The sequence below is a fragment of the Fomitopsis serialis genome (assembly GCF_022376445.1).
Source record: "Fomitopsis serialis strain Sig1Antser10 chromosome Unknown B0H18scaffold_2, whole genome shotgun sequence".
Taxonomy (NCBI): Eukaryota; Fungi; Basidiomycota; class Agaricomycetes; order Polyporales; family Fomitopsidaceae; genus Fomitopsis; species Fomitopsis serialis.
Window position 1 is genome coordinate 627,783 of NW_025954962.1, and position 16,168 is coordinate 643,950.

A 16,168-nucleotide genomic window follows, 5' to 3' on the forward strand; every position below is an offset into this window, starting at 1 on the left:
AGTTCAAGGTGGGTGGAAGGACCGTACTGACGGCGTAGGTTCGTGTCAGCTAGACCTTATCTAACGTGTTCATTACGTGCAGAGCGCCGCTCTCGGTGGACTCGATGCCAACTTCAACCTGTTCCTGCCCCCTAATGCGGTGAACGGCAAGGTCCCATCCTGTACTACCTCTCGGGGTTGACCTGCACGGAAGACAATGGGTAGGCTTGCTACTTCTGTCCTATGGACCCTGCCATTCATAGATATTAGTGCCCAGAAAGGGAGCTTCCTCGGTCCCGCGTCCCAGGAAGGGATCGCTATCCTCTTCCCGGACACGTCCCCCCGGGCGCAGGCATCGAGGGCGAAGACGCTGACTGGGACTTCGGTACCGGTGCGTACTACAGGCTTGTCTCAGCGAGGCCGCGGGCTGAACGCGAGCCGCAACTGCTAAGGCGCTGGCTTCTACCTGAACGCGACGAACCCGAAGTATGCGAAGCACTACAACATGCTCGCCCATGTCACCGAGGAGATCCCGCAGGTCGTAGAGGCTGCTGGCCTCCCAATCGTGAGTCGGCCAGCTGCGTCGTGGATCGGTGTCCTTACCCGGCGCTCGCCCGCAGGACTTGACCCGCCAGTCCATCTTCGGCCACTCCATGGGCGGACACGGCGCGTTGACAATCTACCTCAGCGCCGTGCTGAGCGGGCAGAAGCAGTACCGTTCCGCGTCCGCCTTCTCGCCGATCTCGAACCCCACCAAATGCCCGTGGGGCGAGAAGGCGTTCAAGGGTACCTCCAGGGCGGCATCGAGGAGGCCAAGGAAAAATACGACGCGACGGAGCTCATCGGCAAGACGAACAAGGAGCCGCTGCACGTCCTCGTCGACTACGTAAGTTGCTCCCCTCGCTGCGTCGTACGGTTAGAGGCGGGTGCTGACGAGGACTTGGTGCTTGGTACACAGGGTACGGGCGACAACTTCTACAAGCAAGGACAGCTGCTCCCAGAGAACTTCTCAAAGGCCGCGCGCGATGCTGGGTACGGCGAAGTGCAGGTCCGGGTACGCAGCCAAGAGGGCTACGACCACAGCTACTTCTTTGTGCGTGTTCCCCCAGGTCGCCCTCACGGCATTTCCTCGGCGGTGCTGACCTTGCCCTGCCTGCGCTTCTCGCAGATTTCGACATTTGGCGCGGACCACATCCATTGTAAGTCGAATGACGATAGCTGTGCTCTTGTTCCAGCGCGGGTGCTGACTGAATGGCTGGGCTTGGCTCGCAGTCCACGCGAACTTCCTCAAGGCGTAGGCGGTCGGCGGACACGCACGGGGTCCGGGACGCGGAGTAATCAGAGTGAAGTAGAAAGGCTAAGAAAGTGTACGATCTACGAAGAAGACGTAACCTTGTATTCCGGATGTACTCATACTTGGGGGACGAAACTGTATCGATGTCAATCTCCGGCGGTTCGAATTTCCCTTTCGCGGCACTCTCAGCGCGTGAACTCTGTCAGACCGCCCGGATAGTTCATATGAATGAATGCGTCATCAATTCACAAGGATGAATGGTCCTTTACATGGTACACTGACACCGATGGGAGGATGGCAATGACATTCGGCAAGTAGAGTGAGCGCGACAGAGCATGACAGAGGGGAATGAATGACCACAGAGTAGAACAACAGCAGAACAAGGGCGAAGACACAGCACCAGAGAAGCTTCGAGGTCCGGAGAGTTTTGTGACCGATTTGCTGTGGCGCCCGCTCAGTGGAGAAGGGTTCCGTCCGATCTCAGCTGGATCCCATGCGTTCACGATAGGCGGCCTCCAGGTCGGATGCATCACGAGTGAACCAGACGTTGCGGAGAGCAGAGTGGACGGTAGCGCGGTCCAGGGGGTCGTAGACAAGAAGATTGCCGCAGAGCGTTTGAGCTAAAGGATGCGAAAAGACTCAGCATGTAAGCGACATGAACAATGCTCTCCTGGCGGCCGGCTACTATCTGAATGAGAAGTAGTGAAGTGCGTACCGTCAGGGATGGCACTCCATATGTACGGCGGGAATTCGACCTCGCCGTGGACAATACGTTTCTTCACCATCCGGTCGCTCTGCACGGACGACTGCGAGAGATCGCCAACTTGAGAGTTGTCGAGCACCTCCGAGGGCCGGTATGAGTACCAGTTTGACTCTCCGTCCTGTTTGTCATAGTCGAACGGATGGCCGCCGCTACATATCCACAATAAGTGAGGAGGATTGAGTCGCTGTTATTCGGACACACGATTCGCGATAAAGGACCACTTACGCGAGCATGATGTACATGATGACCCCGGCCGACCAGCAGTCAGCCGGCATGCCGACGTAGCCCAGGTGTTTGTGATCTAGGGCCAAGATACCCTCCGGGGGCAGGTATGACACTGTACCACAGACGTTGAAGGTCTCCTGGTACGCTTTTGGACGAGCCAACCCGAAGTCGGCGATCTGTATCCGGGGGTAAGGACCTGGCGTGTAGAGCAGGATATTTTCGGGCTTTGCTTTCAATTAGCATCCGATGACAGGCAGTACGCAGGACCGAAACGGCGGTAAATGTCACGCACCTTGAGATCTTGAACGTGAAGCGCAGCAAAAGTGTCCTATGGCTCTGTCATCTAAAGACAACACGTGGTGGAAACATACCACGATGAGAAATCAGTCTGTCATGAAGATACTTCAGCCCTTTGAGGAGCTGGAACATCATGTATTTGGCTTCGCCTTCGCACAGCCGGGAGTTTTCGTGACCGACTATGTACGAGAAGAGATCGCCGCCGGTGCACAGCTCAAGGAATATGTGCCTGCAAGGATTATGCCGATGAATTGATCGAGAGCGCACAGGATAAACCTCACTGACACGAAGCTATTGTCATGTTTGGCTGCCCAGACACGGTTGATATTCGGCTGCGGTATGAACATCAATTACATGCGGGCGAACAGGCGCGAACATTCGAGGGTACTCACATGGTCCAGAGCGATGAGAATATCAACTTCCTTCATCACTTTGTCGACCTTGTCCTTGCTTTTACGTTTAATCGTCTTACACGCGACTTGTCTGAATGCCGCCGTGTCCATGGCTAGGTGCACAGTAGCAAAGCTCCCGCTCCCGAGGCAATGACTTGTGACAATGTAGCGGCCGATACGCTATGGGATATGGATAGGGCTTGCCTGATGCAATTCAAATATACGCAACGTACCTTGGTCTTGAGTAACGGATTCATCGGAGGCGTTGGGTCAAATATATGCGTCTTTTGTGGAGATTTGTGCACATGGATGCACTCGAACTCTGCATGTATGCGCTTGCGAGTATAAGATGCGACGTCTCTGGATACTTACTTTGAGAATGAGGAATCTGGATGGTATCGCCATCCATAAGGAGAACGGATGTTTTCCGGATTTTATGACCGTTGAGCAGGAGTCCGTTGGTTGAGAAATCCTGGCCAGACTGTCAGTCACACATCCCGAATACAACACCTTCCATACATGAGCGTTACCTACCGAACATGACACCAGTACTCCACCATTGCTCGGTCGGACGCTGTAAGAAGTCTTGTGAATAGGCCGCGACAAGCTCCACATTGACTGGCGCTCACGCGTAAAGCTTGCAATGAATACCAGAAGCCACGATGTCGGATACAACGTACGAGCTGCATTCGTCCAGACGCTCGGAATAAACCAGCAGCGAAATGTGGCCATGCACATACCATGCGGGATGTCTGCCAATAGTGAGTGGTCGGTCGATGCTCAACTCCAGGACTGTAGAAATCGAAGACAAATCAGCAGAATGCAACTACCATGTGCACTCTTATCACCTTCTCTGCGACCTTCCTTATTGAATGTCGCCAACCTTGCGCATATACTCGACGAGTTGATCCAGTCAGCGGCAGGCGTGAGAGGTGAAGCTGACCAGTCATCTAATCTGCGCGTCGCAGAAGGATTTATGGACGGCATATCCAGAGGATGTGGAGACAACGCAACCGCCGTGCTCTTTACAGGTTGTCGCTGAAGTGAGGAGACGGCCCACTTGTTGAAGGTGCGGACGCGTCGCTCCCGCTCTGGACGTGAGTCATCACGTGACCGCATACAGTGGCTCTCGAGGGCGACTGTAATCTCTCCGTAGGTTTGAACAAGGGCCTCCATGGGTTGCGGACCATTCAAAGAATGCGTTAGATTTACGGCTACAGTGAGAGTACTTGCGGTAATTCGGGATGCTACACGAAAGCCACGGTCGACCAGACCACAATGGGCCTCAATCATAACCTCTACCACTCCTTTGCTTCACTCGCTTTGGTCTCTTGTGGTGTTTCTTACCGTTCAGGGCTGATTCCCCATCGGCATTTACAAGGACCGCTGCGATCCTTGCTCTTCGGCCCGAAAGGGCACTACCATCATCGGCGACGGCATTCTGATGTGGATATACCTGCATGCGAGACACCTCCTGGCCATGTCTCGCCGAGCCCTGCACATGGGGCCTCATAGACAGCGACGAATTGCTCGCGAAGAAGGCCCGGTCGACAGTCTGAGACTTGAAGCTCGGGCCCACGTCCACCGCGGAAGGCGTGTCTGGATTCGACGTCAGTCCATTCTGAGGCACGAACGTGTCGGCGCCCTTTGCCACCCGAGTCGTCGGCGCTCGTTTCTTTCCCATTGCACGGCCGAGGGCGATCTGGCGTGTCTCCTCGTTGAACTCGTCCTCGGATACGCCAGGCGGTGGGTGACAGTATAGCAACTTCGCATTTACGTAGTCCTTCATGATGTATCTGGCGGCTCGTGCCTCGTCCGGGTTACCCTGACCAGAACGCATGAAGCCTCTGCCGACTATGTCGGACATGATCAAGATGGAGTATAGGATTATATGTGGACAACTCACTTGCATGGGCTACGAGGAAGTCTTCTGGGGTGATCTGGCCAGACCCGCCTTCTTCGACTGTTTTGACTTGGACGTTCAGACCGTACGTCGCGTCCAGGACCTCTTTGGGTATTCTCTTAACGACGAGTCCCACAGGGCCAGTATGTTCCCTCATCTGATCAATGGGGAGAACACCATCGCAGACGAGATCGGCTTTTGTCGTCGTGAATTGAGGGAATACCAGACCCGGACAATCGCACAGCATGAGACTGGGCGATAGATTGATCGTTTGGAAATGTTTCGTCTTTCCCGGTGTCGATGACACACTGACTTTTTTCTCGCCGAGTAAGGCGTTAATCGTGCTGGACTTGCCCACGTTGGGGTAACCCACGAGACCAACGACCAATCTCGAAGGGCGATTGCCGGATGAGTCCGTGAAGGCTGACATTCATTCAGCCAGGGGCAGACATGGCAAGAGAGGGATGCTACTCACTGCTCAAATCAGGAGCTGTCTGCACAAATAAGTCCTCGAGTTCCAGGACCGACAGAACCTTGACTCTTGGGTCTCGTGCGTCTTCGCTTTCCTCCTCTGGAGGGAGACGGTAGAGACTACTCGCGTCTGAGCTGGCATCCGAGATCGAATCGTCGTCGGATGGCGCTCCGTCTACAGACTCGGAACTCTCGCTGCCGTCGACATCTGTATTCCCCGGGGCCACCTCGGGGATCGCGCTGGGGAGATATCTGCCGGTTTCGTGCACTTCGTCGTCCTCGTCTCCGGAATCCTCGATTGGTGCCTCGAGTTCTGTGGCAGCCAATGCCTGACGGCGGGCCTCCTGTAGCGCTGCAGCATTCGCGGCTGAGAAGAATGCATAATTGATACCCTGCGTGTCAAAATAGTCGGCCCATTGCCGCCTGAAATGAATGCAAGTCAATACTGGTTTCAAGACGAACGAGCCGCTCCGACTGCACCTTTGCTTTAACGTTAAGAGGTCAGCCTTGTTGATGAGAAGCAGACTCCGACGTTTGCCCCTTCCTGTACCAGCTTCACCCTCCGCCCCCTCAACATCTTGTACGTACGACTCCAGATCTTCGCATCGGAAGCGGAGGGGGTTCCGAGCATCGACGATCTGGACCACGAGATGGGAGCGCTCTAGGACCCGCCAAAGCTGCCGCCATACTTCAACATTTCGTTCGAACGGGGTGAGCAAAAATCGGTCTCTATCTTGAAGCCTGGAGCATATGACGGGTGACATGATGAGTACTAGAACCGTATCAAGGCCGAGAGGAACCTACTCCGCCAATCCCCTTCTCCACTCTAGGAACGCATCTTTCTCTTGTCTGTCGAGCTGCGCTGGGGCCATGTCCTTTGTCCATGGGGGGCGCCTTGGTACGCGCAGCCGTTGCCGATTTTCGCGATGCTTCTGCAATGTGTTTGTCTCTTCTTCGTCGGAAAGAAGATATGCATTGTGCTGCGACGTAGCAGGGGAATTGATGATTGTTACGTTCCGACGTTCTGCCAGAGGCTATTGAAGAACAGAGCTTACAACTGGACAGGGAAACTTACCAGCTGTAAATTGAGTGCCGGCCAATTGAGCGGTGTTTAGAAACTCATCCAAGTCCCGTTCTTGTGTGATCGACTGTAGCCTGGTAGTGGAGTCGATGTCGGTAGTATACTGCCGTGTTGCACATCATCGTAATGCAATTCGACTGGGAAGGTATTAGGCGGCGTACCAGTCCCGTCTGACTAGTCCTGTGTGCATCTTTCGCCTGCCGATTGATGATAGCGCGCCCAAGCCCGCTCGGGTTGGGATTCTTCCCCTTAGTTGGGGGCTACAGAGGGCATGAGATTTTGAGCAGAATAGACAACATGTCACATACCATGTGTGGGGAACGGCTGCACTACTCGCTAATTCACTGGGAGCAGGTATAAGCAGATACCTTCCGGTCTGTGCCAATGAGTGGTTGTGGCTGAAGCCACTCAGCGACCGAGCGCTCCGCGTCATTTTCCAGATCTCGAGATCCCCTGACGCGATATGCCGATATGGTAGGCGTAGAAGTTCGTGTCCCGCTCCGCTCCGTCATACTTCATGTTTCCGCGCTCTCGGAGTCGTTGCGTATTGCCTCTGATGTCGTTCTTTCCTTCATAATAGTTCACGGCATTGAATCTCCTGCGCCCTCTATCCGAAACCCTGGCAGATGTATATTGTGCGTCTTTGCGTGTCTTGTGATAATTAGCATTCTTACTGCACAGTGCACACTGTATACCGGAACATAACGTCAGAAATACTAGCCGGTGGCACCCCCAGAATTCTACAGAAAAAAATCCGAATCAATGTACGATAACGCAGCTATTCCTTGTGATCTAATGTAATGGAGCATCTCTGTCCACAATTCATAGGTACTGTAGGCGGCGCACTCCGATTGGCCATCTGTAGGCAAAGTGGTATCTACATGGGTAGGAAAACAAAGTCGAGCGCTCTTCTCTGAACGTATGAGGCTCCACGATTGGATGGACTGAGAGGAAAGGCCCAGTCTCGACTGCAGTGGCCGCGCTCGGAATCATCTAAGCAATCGACCCTCGGGGTGTCACGCAAAGGTACCATGCAGCGCTCACCACACATTTCTGGCACCTAGTGCTTCTCGTGGCACCCAAGTCGACATTCTCAAGCATGATCACACCTCGTCGTCGGAGCTAACTAAGCAGCCCCGGCCACGCGTACGTTTCGGACTCGCGGACATTGCCATGTGGGAACAGGTAGTTTTATTTGATGGTTGCATCGCGGCCGAATGCTCACCGTGCGAAGCGCCTGGAAATAGCTGTGTCCAACGACCTAGTACGTTTGCAGATACCAGGCTTTCGGTATGTACTCACGGAAATATTTCATGGTTCTGTGCATTGAATTGACTGTTCCTACATCAGTGGGTACACGTCCGACTGCTTGCTGATTTTCACATGCACACGGCGAGGCAAGAGAGGAAGGCCCAGCGTACTAACCTACCCGCAGTTTGCATGTGATGGGGTATCCTTAGCAGTCTATATTGCAACGATGGCTCCGCGATTTCTCCGATGCACACTGGATGTACAGCTTCGCTGAAGGCGTAGGGAGGACCTTTATCCATGACGACCGTGTATATAAGAGGGCGACACTGGGCCCAGTGTCTCCCCATCATCCAAAGTCGTAGTCTCGACGAGTGCTCTAGCCATCAAGATGAGGTCCGCGAAAAGTCTCCTCAGCCTGCTCACGGTGTTCGGCGCCACTCAGCATGCTCTCGGTCAGTTCGCCACCCGCTTGGGTGGTGTTAACACTGCGGGTTACGACTTCAGTGTGGTAAGTGGCACGAGAAATGCTGTGCGAAATAGCCAACTCACTGCTGACATAGGACACAAACGGAGACTACTCTGGCACTGGTACGTCAATACATGGACAGCTACACTCGGAGCTCACCTGATGTGTTTGCTAACCAGATGCGCCTCCCCCGACGTCTCAGTATACTCATTTCACTTCGCAAGGCGCCAACCTCTACCGTATTCGTAAGTCTACGCCAGTCTATCAGACATTGTCATGATCTGACATGGGTTCCTAAAGCATTTGGTAGGAGTCATCTGACTTAGATAGATCAGCCGCCGGAATATTGACCACTTCAACAGCATGGCAGCTGATGACCCCCACACTTGGTGGCACCATCAATTCCAGCTTCTTCACAGGGTACGACCAGACTGTTCAGGCCGCATTGAGCTCTGGCTCTGGCGTCTACGTCATTGTTGACTTGGTACGAAACTGTTTAGAGACCTGATTGTGAACGCTCATTCACAACCTTCGTAGCACAACTATGCCCGCTGGAACGGAGATATCATCGGACAAGGCGGGCCCACCAACGCCGAGTTTGCGTCTATCTGGACTCAGCTCGCCTCTAAGTACGGCTCCAACGACCGCGTCATCTTGTGAGTCCTTACGACTGATCGGCTCAGTGTGCACAGACTGACACTGAAAGCCAGCGGTCTCATGAACGAGCCTCACGACCTCAACGTTACGGAGTGGGCTGCGTCTCTGCAATACGTCGTTAACGAGGTTCGCTCGGCAGGCTCTGAGAATTACCTGCTCCTCCCTGGTTCTACCTACTCGTCCGCTGGGACCTTCCCCACGGAGGCTGGCCCTTACTTGGTTAACATCACCGACCCTCTTGGCGGTACCGGCAAGCTGCTTTTCGACGGTAATGCCTTGCGGTATCCTCATCCGAAGCTGTACTCATCCATTTGTTAGTTCACAAGTACCTCGACTCTGACAACAGCGGCACTCACGCTACTTGCGTCACGGTCAGCGGTCACTTCATGACCTGCTGGGATTTTGTCTAATGGTCATTTCCCGCAGAACAACGTCGATATCCTCGAGACTCTCGTCACCTTCCTCCAGGATAACGGTAACCGCCAGGCGATCCTCAGCGAGACTGGCGGCGGCGAGACGTCCAGTTGCTACACCGAGTACGTACCATCCCTACGCCATGTCGACTCCGCGCGCTCACGTTGCTTCGCCACTTACTAGCCTAGGCCAGGAGCTCGCCTATGTGAAGTCCGCCTACCCGACCCTTGTCGGCTTCTCGGCCTGGTCTGCAGGCTCTTTCGACTCTACCTACGTCCTGACGCTCACTCCCTACTCCAACGGCACCGACCAGACTCTCTGGACTGAGGCCGGTAAGTGACGGTACATCACCTGTGAACACGCATCCCATTAATTGCATCGAACAGTGCTCCCTTACCTCCCATGAAGCTATCGAGCCTCCCCGGGCAACGCGTAGTGATGGAGACTCGAAGAAGTGTGTAAGTTGTCGGTGTTTAGTTCGAGTTCCGGTGTATGTGTATGTTGTTTGTCTTCGTGGTTGCCGTCAGCCGCGGACTCGAAATATAGTCGTGCTGATGATTGTATGTGACAAGTAATTGGGCCTACCGGCGTTCAAAGTACGCAACCTGAGCATATCTCCCGTGGGATCTTCAAGCACCCCCTTGACTGTGGTGTAGTCTGGAGGGACCTCGGAATCACCCTGTACACCATAGTTCTTTTTTAGTCAGAAGTGTCACGTACTCAAGATCAGCCTTATGAAGTATATAATGGGGTTCAGAATCCCGGGAAAATGTCTCGTCGGGCGTGTATAGACGATCTTTAATCCTTCATAGCAGCCCGCCAGTCTGGAGCCACTCAAAGCATTGCCTCGCCAGTTCTTCGCCATGATCTGCACAGCACAGGGCGAGTAATGAGCACTGCTGGACCTACGATCGAGATTCTCAAAGACGTACTGATGCAGAATGCGTGTGGAATATCCGGATGTCCGTGGACTATCTTGACAGATCCGGGATCGGCGTTGAAAGCGCGCAACACTGGTCCCTTCTGCTCGCCTACCCAGTCGTCCTCGTCTGCGAAGTACATGTGTAACCGATGAGAGTACGTCTGAAGAAGCGCGATATCGAGGTCTCGTATGGTTTTCATCTCCTGGTCGGCTAGACTCAAGGAGGCATATATAGCGCTTGGTGAGTGTAAAAACTTGCGCAAAACGAGGATTTGCGGAAGCGGCCATTCGGGAAAAAGAAGTCGCAAAGCAGCCAGAGGCAGCAGCCAAGCCAGAATAGACACGCAGGAAATCAAGCGAGGAAGAGGGGCCTGAAAGAGCCACTTATAAACGAAGATTCAGCAGTGGTACAGATTGATAACAACAGCTGGCGACATACGGACAGCGACCGTCCATTAGGGGTTTGATTGATGTGCGAGAGGGTTGGGAAGAGGAGGAAGAGCGAGGAAACTAGATCTGGCTTGGCCCGCAGTACCTCATCACAAAATTCTGAAGTCAGCCGCAAATTTACAATCTTTTGATGTATCAGTCGTCGCACCTGTAGGCCGACCCAGCACCCCATGCTATGCGCCGTTATGACGAGCTTAGCCTGCGGATAGGCATCGTGTAGGGCTTGAGCGCTTCGATGGCACTTTCAACCTGAGCCGTTAGGCTTATACTGGACGGATCTCTATACCTGCCTCCGCGGGGCACGGTTGGCCAAATACCGAGGTGGCCATGAGCCAATATGGATATTTTTCGCGCACATTTGTCGTGGATGGCGGTTAGAAAGGGCGTGTAGAATTCCACGAGCCCTGGGTTACCTGCTCAGAGGATGTCATCAAGGGGTCTGACATGTTGTGCACGGAGTGTTGGCGGTTTGTATTACCTGGTATGAAGAGAAGAATGGTGCGGGGTTGTTGGATGCTCGCAGGCCACCATAAGCATGCGCAGATGCTCCAAGCTTAGGATGAGGGAATTCCGCGTCCAAGCACAACTCTTGTATGGTCGGATCTGGAGAAACGGGACTTAGGAATGCAGGGAGTGCGGTCATGGTGCGGATCCGTTTCTGTGGCAGGCCTCGTGGCAGGCGTCAAACAAACGTACGTGGGATGTGTTGGGCGGAGCGTAGCATCCCAATCTACGATTGCCGCTCATCCCGGGGTGCAGCCCAATGCGGAAGGGGCAATGGTGACCGGCTGCACAGCGTCCGTTGAGCGTCCGTCTGGTAACAGGCTCTCCTCTGGTTATGTCTCGACTGCCTCCCAATTCTTCTAACGACTACGCACGCTCGAGATCAGGCTCTGTTCGCCAGAATGTTCCGCCTACATCCCCGCCTGTCAGGCCGCTGCAGATCAACCGGACGCCTACTGGCACGCGTCCTACCTCACCAAGTTCTATAATGTCAAGCTCATCTGCCGCTGCTAGGGGACCTATACGTCCGACACGGTCTGGCCTGAGAGATCGACAAGTTTCTGACGTCTCAAATTCTGATCGCGCTTCAGTGGACTCGCGCAATGCTCCGAACTCGAGGACATCAGAGGACCGTCTGGAAGCCAGACGCGGGGAGCCATCTAGAATACGTAATGGTGCAGCGACGACGTCCTACAGGTCTAACGGGAGCTCGCAATTTGTTTCCTCGCCCATATCCCCCATGTCTCCAGATTCAGCGTTGACACCTTCGTCTATGGCGGCCGTGGTCGCCTTCCAGGCGTTAGGCAGGAAGAGAGGGATGTCAAATGACAGTATGATGGACGCGGAGTATGAAAGAGAAAAGGCACAAGAACGCGAGGCGGAGCGGGCACGGCAGCAGCGATTGAAGGACCGGGTGCCAGGAAGGAAACCTACGGGAAAGACCAAGGCTGGGGATATCGATGGTGAGTACTGTAACTAGGGCCAGTGCATTCCTTGAGCACTGTGTCAGGGTGAATGGTGCTTTGACCTGGTCATTTAGCTGTTCTTGACGAGATCAGGGGAGAATGGGAGGTGTGCATGAATCCAGACGTGAGTCTCGCGATCGCAATGCTGCAGTCATCGGCCTGAGTGATAGTAGTTCAATCCGGTAGAACTTGCACTACAACTGCTGGATGAATCTTCGTTGGGAAGAGACGCCGACTCGTTCCGACGGACGAAAGATTTGCTTTCGAATGCTTTGAAAGGGTCCGTGGACAGTGCGTTGCTTCTCAATAGCGAAACCCGTCCGTAGCTGACATGCATCAGAGTACTACCAGGCGTTTGCTGGTGCACTACCTCATCATGCCGCACTCGTAAGTCATCTCGGCACTACGCAAAACCATATTCGAGAAGCGCGCACCGCATTGCAAGAAGCAAAGGATACCCTAGGAAGCAAGCGTGCCGATCTTGTTCAGCTATGGTCGAGAAGCCAAACCGTTGACGAGATGATGCGCATATTGGACCAAATGTACGGTGTCGTATGCAAGCGAGTTCTGCCACTTTACCATCAAGAACTGACAATCGACGCAGTGAACGTCTGAGAGCTGTCCCGGACGCACTGGAGAGCTTGATATCTGAGAAACGACTGCTCGAGGCTGCCGTGCTACTAGTGCGGAGTCTGAAGCTGATCAACAAGCAAGACATGTTGGATGTTGGGGCAGTTTCCGATCTACGCAGCTATCTAGTCGCACAGGAGGCGGTCGGTCTCTTTTTGCTACTCCGGTCATGACTATGGGTGCTTATTGTCGCTCGCACGCAGGCTCTCCGAGAGATTTTGGTCGATGAACTCAACAGTCACCTGTACCTCAAGTCATTCTGGTGCGAGTCACGCTGGGCAATATACACTCCTGGTCAACAGAGCTGTGAGTGATGTGTGAAGTCTCGCGCCGTTTTGTGTCACGAGCAATCTGTAGTCCCCAAGCTCGATGCCTCGGACCAAGGTGGTTCTGATATGAAAGACCCGTCGGCTGCTTCGCCCATCTCCCGATCCACACCAATCAGCAAATTCTTGATGGATCTCACTGTACGCCCGAACGATCCACCGTACTTGATCGACGAGCAGAACTACCGCGACAGCACGTCTGGAGCCGTATTAGCAGCGTCTACGAGCTCTGGAGCGTTAGGTATGTCGGCTGCGGGGTCGTCGACATCCCTTTCCGGTATGCTCTCTGGTAACATGCAGGCACCGCCGCCGCAAAATCCCGAGGCAGATTCGTTTTCTTACATTGAGACATTATTGGAAGCGCTAGCAGTTCTCGGGAGGTTAGGGAGCGCTCTCGACGTAGTCGCACAGAAACTACCGCAGGAGATTTATTCGCTGGTGGAGTCAACCTTGGATGAGGTAGAAGAGAGAGCAGAATTCGGTCGACGAAACTCTGTGATAACTTCCGGCCCAGGTGCGGGAAGACTAGACAGTAGCCTTCTACTCACAGGCCCTGGGGCGATATCGAGCATGGCTATGGGCACTGGCATCCCGGGCGTATCGGTAGCTCCAGGCGCATACAATCCGGTTCTGGGTCCTCTTGCCGGTAGAGGGCCACCGCTAAAGGCCGCAGCCCTGCGACTGGCTGCCCTGGAGGCGTCCACCAAGGTTACTGATCAGGAAACCTTGCGCGACTTCTTCTGGACACTATACTCGAAGATGGATGCCGTCACACAAGGTCTACGAGTAGTATACGAAGTGTCGAACCGAATAGGCTCGGTGGGTGATTTGATCGTTTTTCCATTGGACAGAAGCGTTGACCACATTCGTAGAGACGACACTTCAGTGATTCTTCAGGGGCGAAGCCCGGTTCTCTCTTCCCACTGGCCGAGGTGTGGATGCCAATACAGGCAGAGGTATGCTCCGCGTCAGTCCAGCAGAGTTCGCACCTAACGCTTATTACTATGTTAGATCAGAACCCTTATCGGTGACTATGTAACCGACGAAGAGCAAGGAACAGTGTCTGGGAGGAATCCGATCTCTTCAATCAACGAGGTCCTACGAGAAGGCAAGTTCAACAGAGACAAGAGCAAGGTTAGCCACGAATGCTACGCATCTCACATACGGCTACTCATTACTTGAGCAGCCTGTCTTCCGTTTCGCAGACACCGATGCGAAATACAGCATGAAAGCGCTCAAGCTGCACGAAGACGAGCTCACTCGAGTACTCAGGGATACGGTGCCGGGGCTGGTGCAAGGGTCTGCAGATAGCGCAGTACAAGCAACATTATCTGCCGTCGGTACGGATGATCGGTTGTCCGGGACCAGCCAGCATCACCGTGTCCTGATACGTCCGGACGCATTCCACGTCAGCATCCTTTTCCAGCCAACATTAGCGTGGCTGGATCGCATAGCGGATGTTCTACCGTCCGGCTTGGAGGCTGCGCGTTCGACAAGTATGGTGCTGGAAGACTTCGTGCTGAATGTCTACTTGCCGCAACTGGAAGACAAGGTCTCCGAGTTGTTCCATCAAGCGGTAACAAGTCCGGATGCTTTCGAGCCTGACCCGGCTACGAACAAACTGTCGCCACAGCCATTGGTTAAGTTTGTGACCCGGCCGAGTACTACATGGATTTATGTTCATCTCTTATTCTTTGCAGGCGGGCGTACAGGTCATGGCCCTGATCAACTCGCTTTGTGCCATGCTTCGGACCACGCCGTTCCACCGAGAGAACTATTCGCGACTCATCCTGACAGTCATAGGCCAGTTCTACCAGCGGTGTAGTGACAGGTTTTACGATCTTGTCGCCGTCAGGAACAACATGCAGCCGGATGCTGGCCCAAGGATAGTGCTTGGTGCACAGTGGGCACAGAAGGCGGATCTGGGCGCATGCCTGTCAGAATTGCTGAAGATTGTTGGTGAAGACTCGGAGGCGGCTAGGAAGCTCCAACTCTGCCGACAGGAAGCGCATCTCGAGCAAGTTCTCCAGGGCGATGAGACTATCATCAAGCAGGACTTAATCTCGTCAGCACGGAACATGGCCAGCCTGGCGAGCTTGTATCGCACTGTCGTAAGTGCTGTCTTATGATTGGAGCCAGCATGAGTTCATTATTCCCTCAGACCTGGTTCTTCAACGAGCTGGACACTCTGAAGCCGCGCCTGAAAGCGCGCTCTCACCAACAACACCGCTACGGCTGGAGCCCGTGAGCGCAGTTACCCCGTATACCCCATACCTGCCCGCGATCGCCCCCGTACAAGCGAATGAGCCTCTCAGCCTCCCGCTCTCCTCCGCAATGGCCATGCGGTTCCAGGCGTTGCATATGACATACGCCCAGTTGGCCGAGCTGGTCATGTACACCCTGCGCATCGACATCCGGTGCCGCGCAACACACTTCATCGACCTCGCGCTGAGACATGTAGGTGCTTGTCTGCCCGTTTCATTGACAGTAGCTGATATGTTGGCACGCAGGGCATTTACAAAGTCGAGCGCGAGGTTAGTGAGCCCGACCCCAACGTGATCGACCTTAACGTCGAGCTCAGCAAGTGCGACGACTGGGCATCATCAACGCTCCCTGAGCGAGAACGGAGGTGCGCGGACCCACTTTCGAGGTTGTGCGGCGCGCTGATACATAAGAGTTATTAGATACATGTTTGAGGGTCTGCCACACCTCATGGAGCGTCTCTTGATATCGAAGGCTCGGCACATCCGTGCTCTCAACGCCTTTGGGATCAAGAAGATGAACCGGAACATGCTCGCGCTGCAGCAAAACATCAAGACGATGACCCAGAACAGCAACGACCTCGAGTTCGACCGTGCCAAGCGGTACTACTCTTTGTTCTCCATGTCGCCGCAGGTGAGCCTTGCGCCGTAGGCAGTTCGGAGATAGGGCATAACGACTGTGACTGCGTAGGATATGCTTGACAGCATCCGCAAGAAGCAAGAGTTCAGCTTCGACGAGTACAAGGTAATGCTGGACCTGCAGTGCGGCGTCGACCCAACAAACAGCGAACAAAGCGCCGCACAGGCGACCAACCGTTCCTACAGCTTGTACGTCATCGATCTGCACGGTCTGGAGCTGCAAGACGGCGCGGACGGAGGCTCTTCATGACAGCGCTGTGATATAAGAAGGACCGCAT

At 54.2% G+C, this 16,168-nt stretch overlaps 6 protein-coding genes across 6 annotated transcripts; 3 read left to right on the forward strand and 3 right to left on the reverse strand.

Moving 5' to 3' along the window:
• Nucleotide 1: 1 nt before the first annotated feature.
• Nucleotides 2-1,556, forward strand: B0H18DRAFT_969726 (Alpha/Beta hydrolase protein). The gene is made up of 7 exons (XM_048043626.1): nucleotides 2-200; nucleotides 250-370; nucleotides 432-544; nucleotides 600-696; nucleotides 756-865; nucleotides 938-1,178; nucleotides 1,252-1,556. Exons 3-7 carry the CDS (start codon nucleotides 485-487, stop codon nucleotides 1,275-1,277), a joined length of 534 nt encoding a protein of 177 aa, XP_047900328.1. The 5' UTR covers nucleotides 2-200; nucleotides 250-370; nucleotides 432-484; the 3' UTR covers nucleotides 1,278-1,556.
• A 197-nt stretch (nucleotides 1,557-1,753) lies between these two features.
• On the reverse strand, nucleotides 1,754-3,937 carry B0H18DRAFT_1151244 (kinase-like protein; the record flags this gene model as incomplete). The annotated part of the gene is made up of 12 exons (XM_048035729.1): nucleotides 1,754-1,893; nucleotides 1,989-2,185; nucleotides 2,262-2,490; nucleotides 2,633-2,787; nucleotides 2,844-2,890; nucleotides 2,951-3,130; nucleotides 3,184-3,272; nucleotides 3,323-3,422; nucleotides 3,485-3,524; nucleotides 3,580-3,633; nucleotides 3,691-3,742; nucleotides 3,799-3,937. 12 exons carry the CDS (start codon nucleotides 3,935-3,937, stop codon nucleotides 1,754-1,756), a joined length of 1,422 nt encoding a protein of 473 aa, XP_047900329.1.
• A 180-nt stretch (nucleotides 3,938-4,117) lies between these two features.
• B0H18DRAFT_900543 (P-loop containing nucleoside triphosphate hydrolase protein) lies at nucleotides 4,118-6,799 on the reverse strand. The gene is made up of 8 exons (XM_048041452.1): nucleotides 6,714-6,799; nucleotides 6,567-6,665; nucleotides 6,400-6,508; nucleotides 6,129-6,348; nucleotides 5,805-6,065; nucleotides 5,329-5,747; nucleotides 4,857-5,276; nucleotides 4,118-4,804 (listed from the first exon to the last, which is right to left on the reverse strand). Exons 1-8 carry the CDS (start codon nucleotides 6,714-6,716, stop codon nucleotides 4,236-4,238), a joined length of 2,100 nt encoding a protein of 699 aa, XP_047900330.1. The 5' UTR covers nucleotides 6,717-6,799; the 3' UTR covers nucleotides 4,118-4,235.
• Nucleotides 6,800-8,004: 1,205 nt separating this feature from the next.
• On the forward strand, nucleotides 8,005-9,710 carry B0H18DRAFT_925584 (endoglucanase). The gene is made up of 11 exons (XM_048041621.1): nucleotides 8,005-8,164; nucleotides 8,217-8,244; nucleotides 8,302-8,367; nucleotides 8,423-8,428; nucleotides 8,485-8,606; nucleotides 8,660-8,778; nucleotides 8,833-9,047; nucleotides 9,098-9,150; nucleotides 9,206-9,315; nucleotides 9,377-9,525; nucleotides 9,580-9,710. The coding sequence occupies exons 1-11, from the start codon at nucleotides 8,045-8,047 to the stop codon at nucleotides 9,597-9,599; spliced, it is 1,008 nt and encodes a 335-aa protein (XP_047900331.1). The 5' UTR covers nucleotides 8,005-8,044; the 3' UTR covers nucleotides 9,600-9,710.
• Nucleotides 9,711-9,738: 28 nt separating this feature from the next.
• Nucleotides 9,739-11,273, reverse strand: B0H18DRAFT_969736 (uncharacterized protein). The gene is made up of 6 exons (XM_048043627.1): nucleotides 11,094-11,273; nucleotides 10,808-10,978; nucleotides 10,714-10,787; nucleotides 10,555-10,650; nucleotides 10,126-10,498; nucleotides 9,739-10,061 (listed from the first exon to the last, which is right to left on the reverse strand). The coding sequence occupies exons 1-6, from the start codon at nucleotides 11,206-11,208 to the stop codon at nucleotides 10,000-10,002; spliced, it is 891 nt and encodes a 296-aa protein (XP_047900332.1). The 5' UTR covers nucleotides 11,209-11,273; the 3' UTR covers nucleotides 9,739-9,999.
• A 631-nt stretch (nucleotides 11,274-11,904) lies between these two features.
• Nucleotides 11,905-16,161, forward strand: B0H18DRAFT_1151255 (Sec8 exocyst complex component-specific domain-containing protein; the record flags this gene model as incomplete). The annotated part of the gene is made up of 15 exons (XM_048035730.1): nucleotides 11,905-12,031; nucleotides 12,109-12,158; nucleotides 12,208-12,325; nucleotides 12,375-12,576; nucleotides 12,639-12,807; nucleotides 12,868-12,970; nucleotides 13,022-13,809; nucleotides 13,863-13,946; nucleotides 14,002-14,124; nucleotides 14,177-14,629; nucleotides 14,691-15,105; nucleotides 15,185-15,447; nucleotides 15,501-15,619; nucleotides 15,675-15,885; nucleotides 15,943-16,161. 15 exons carry the CDS (start codon nucleotides 11,905-11,907, stop codon nucleotides 16,138-16,140), a joined length of 3,423 nt encoding a protein of 1,140 aa, XP_047900333.1. The 3' UTR covers nucleotides 16,141-16,161.
• Between the last annotated feature and the right edge of the window lie 7 nt (nucleotides 16,162-16,168).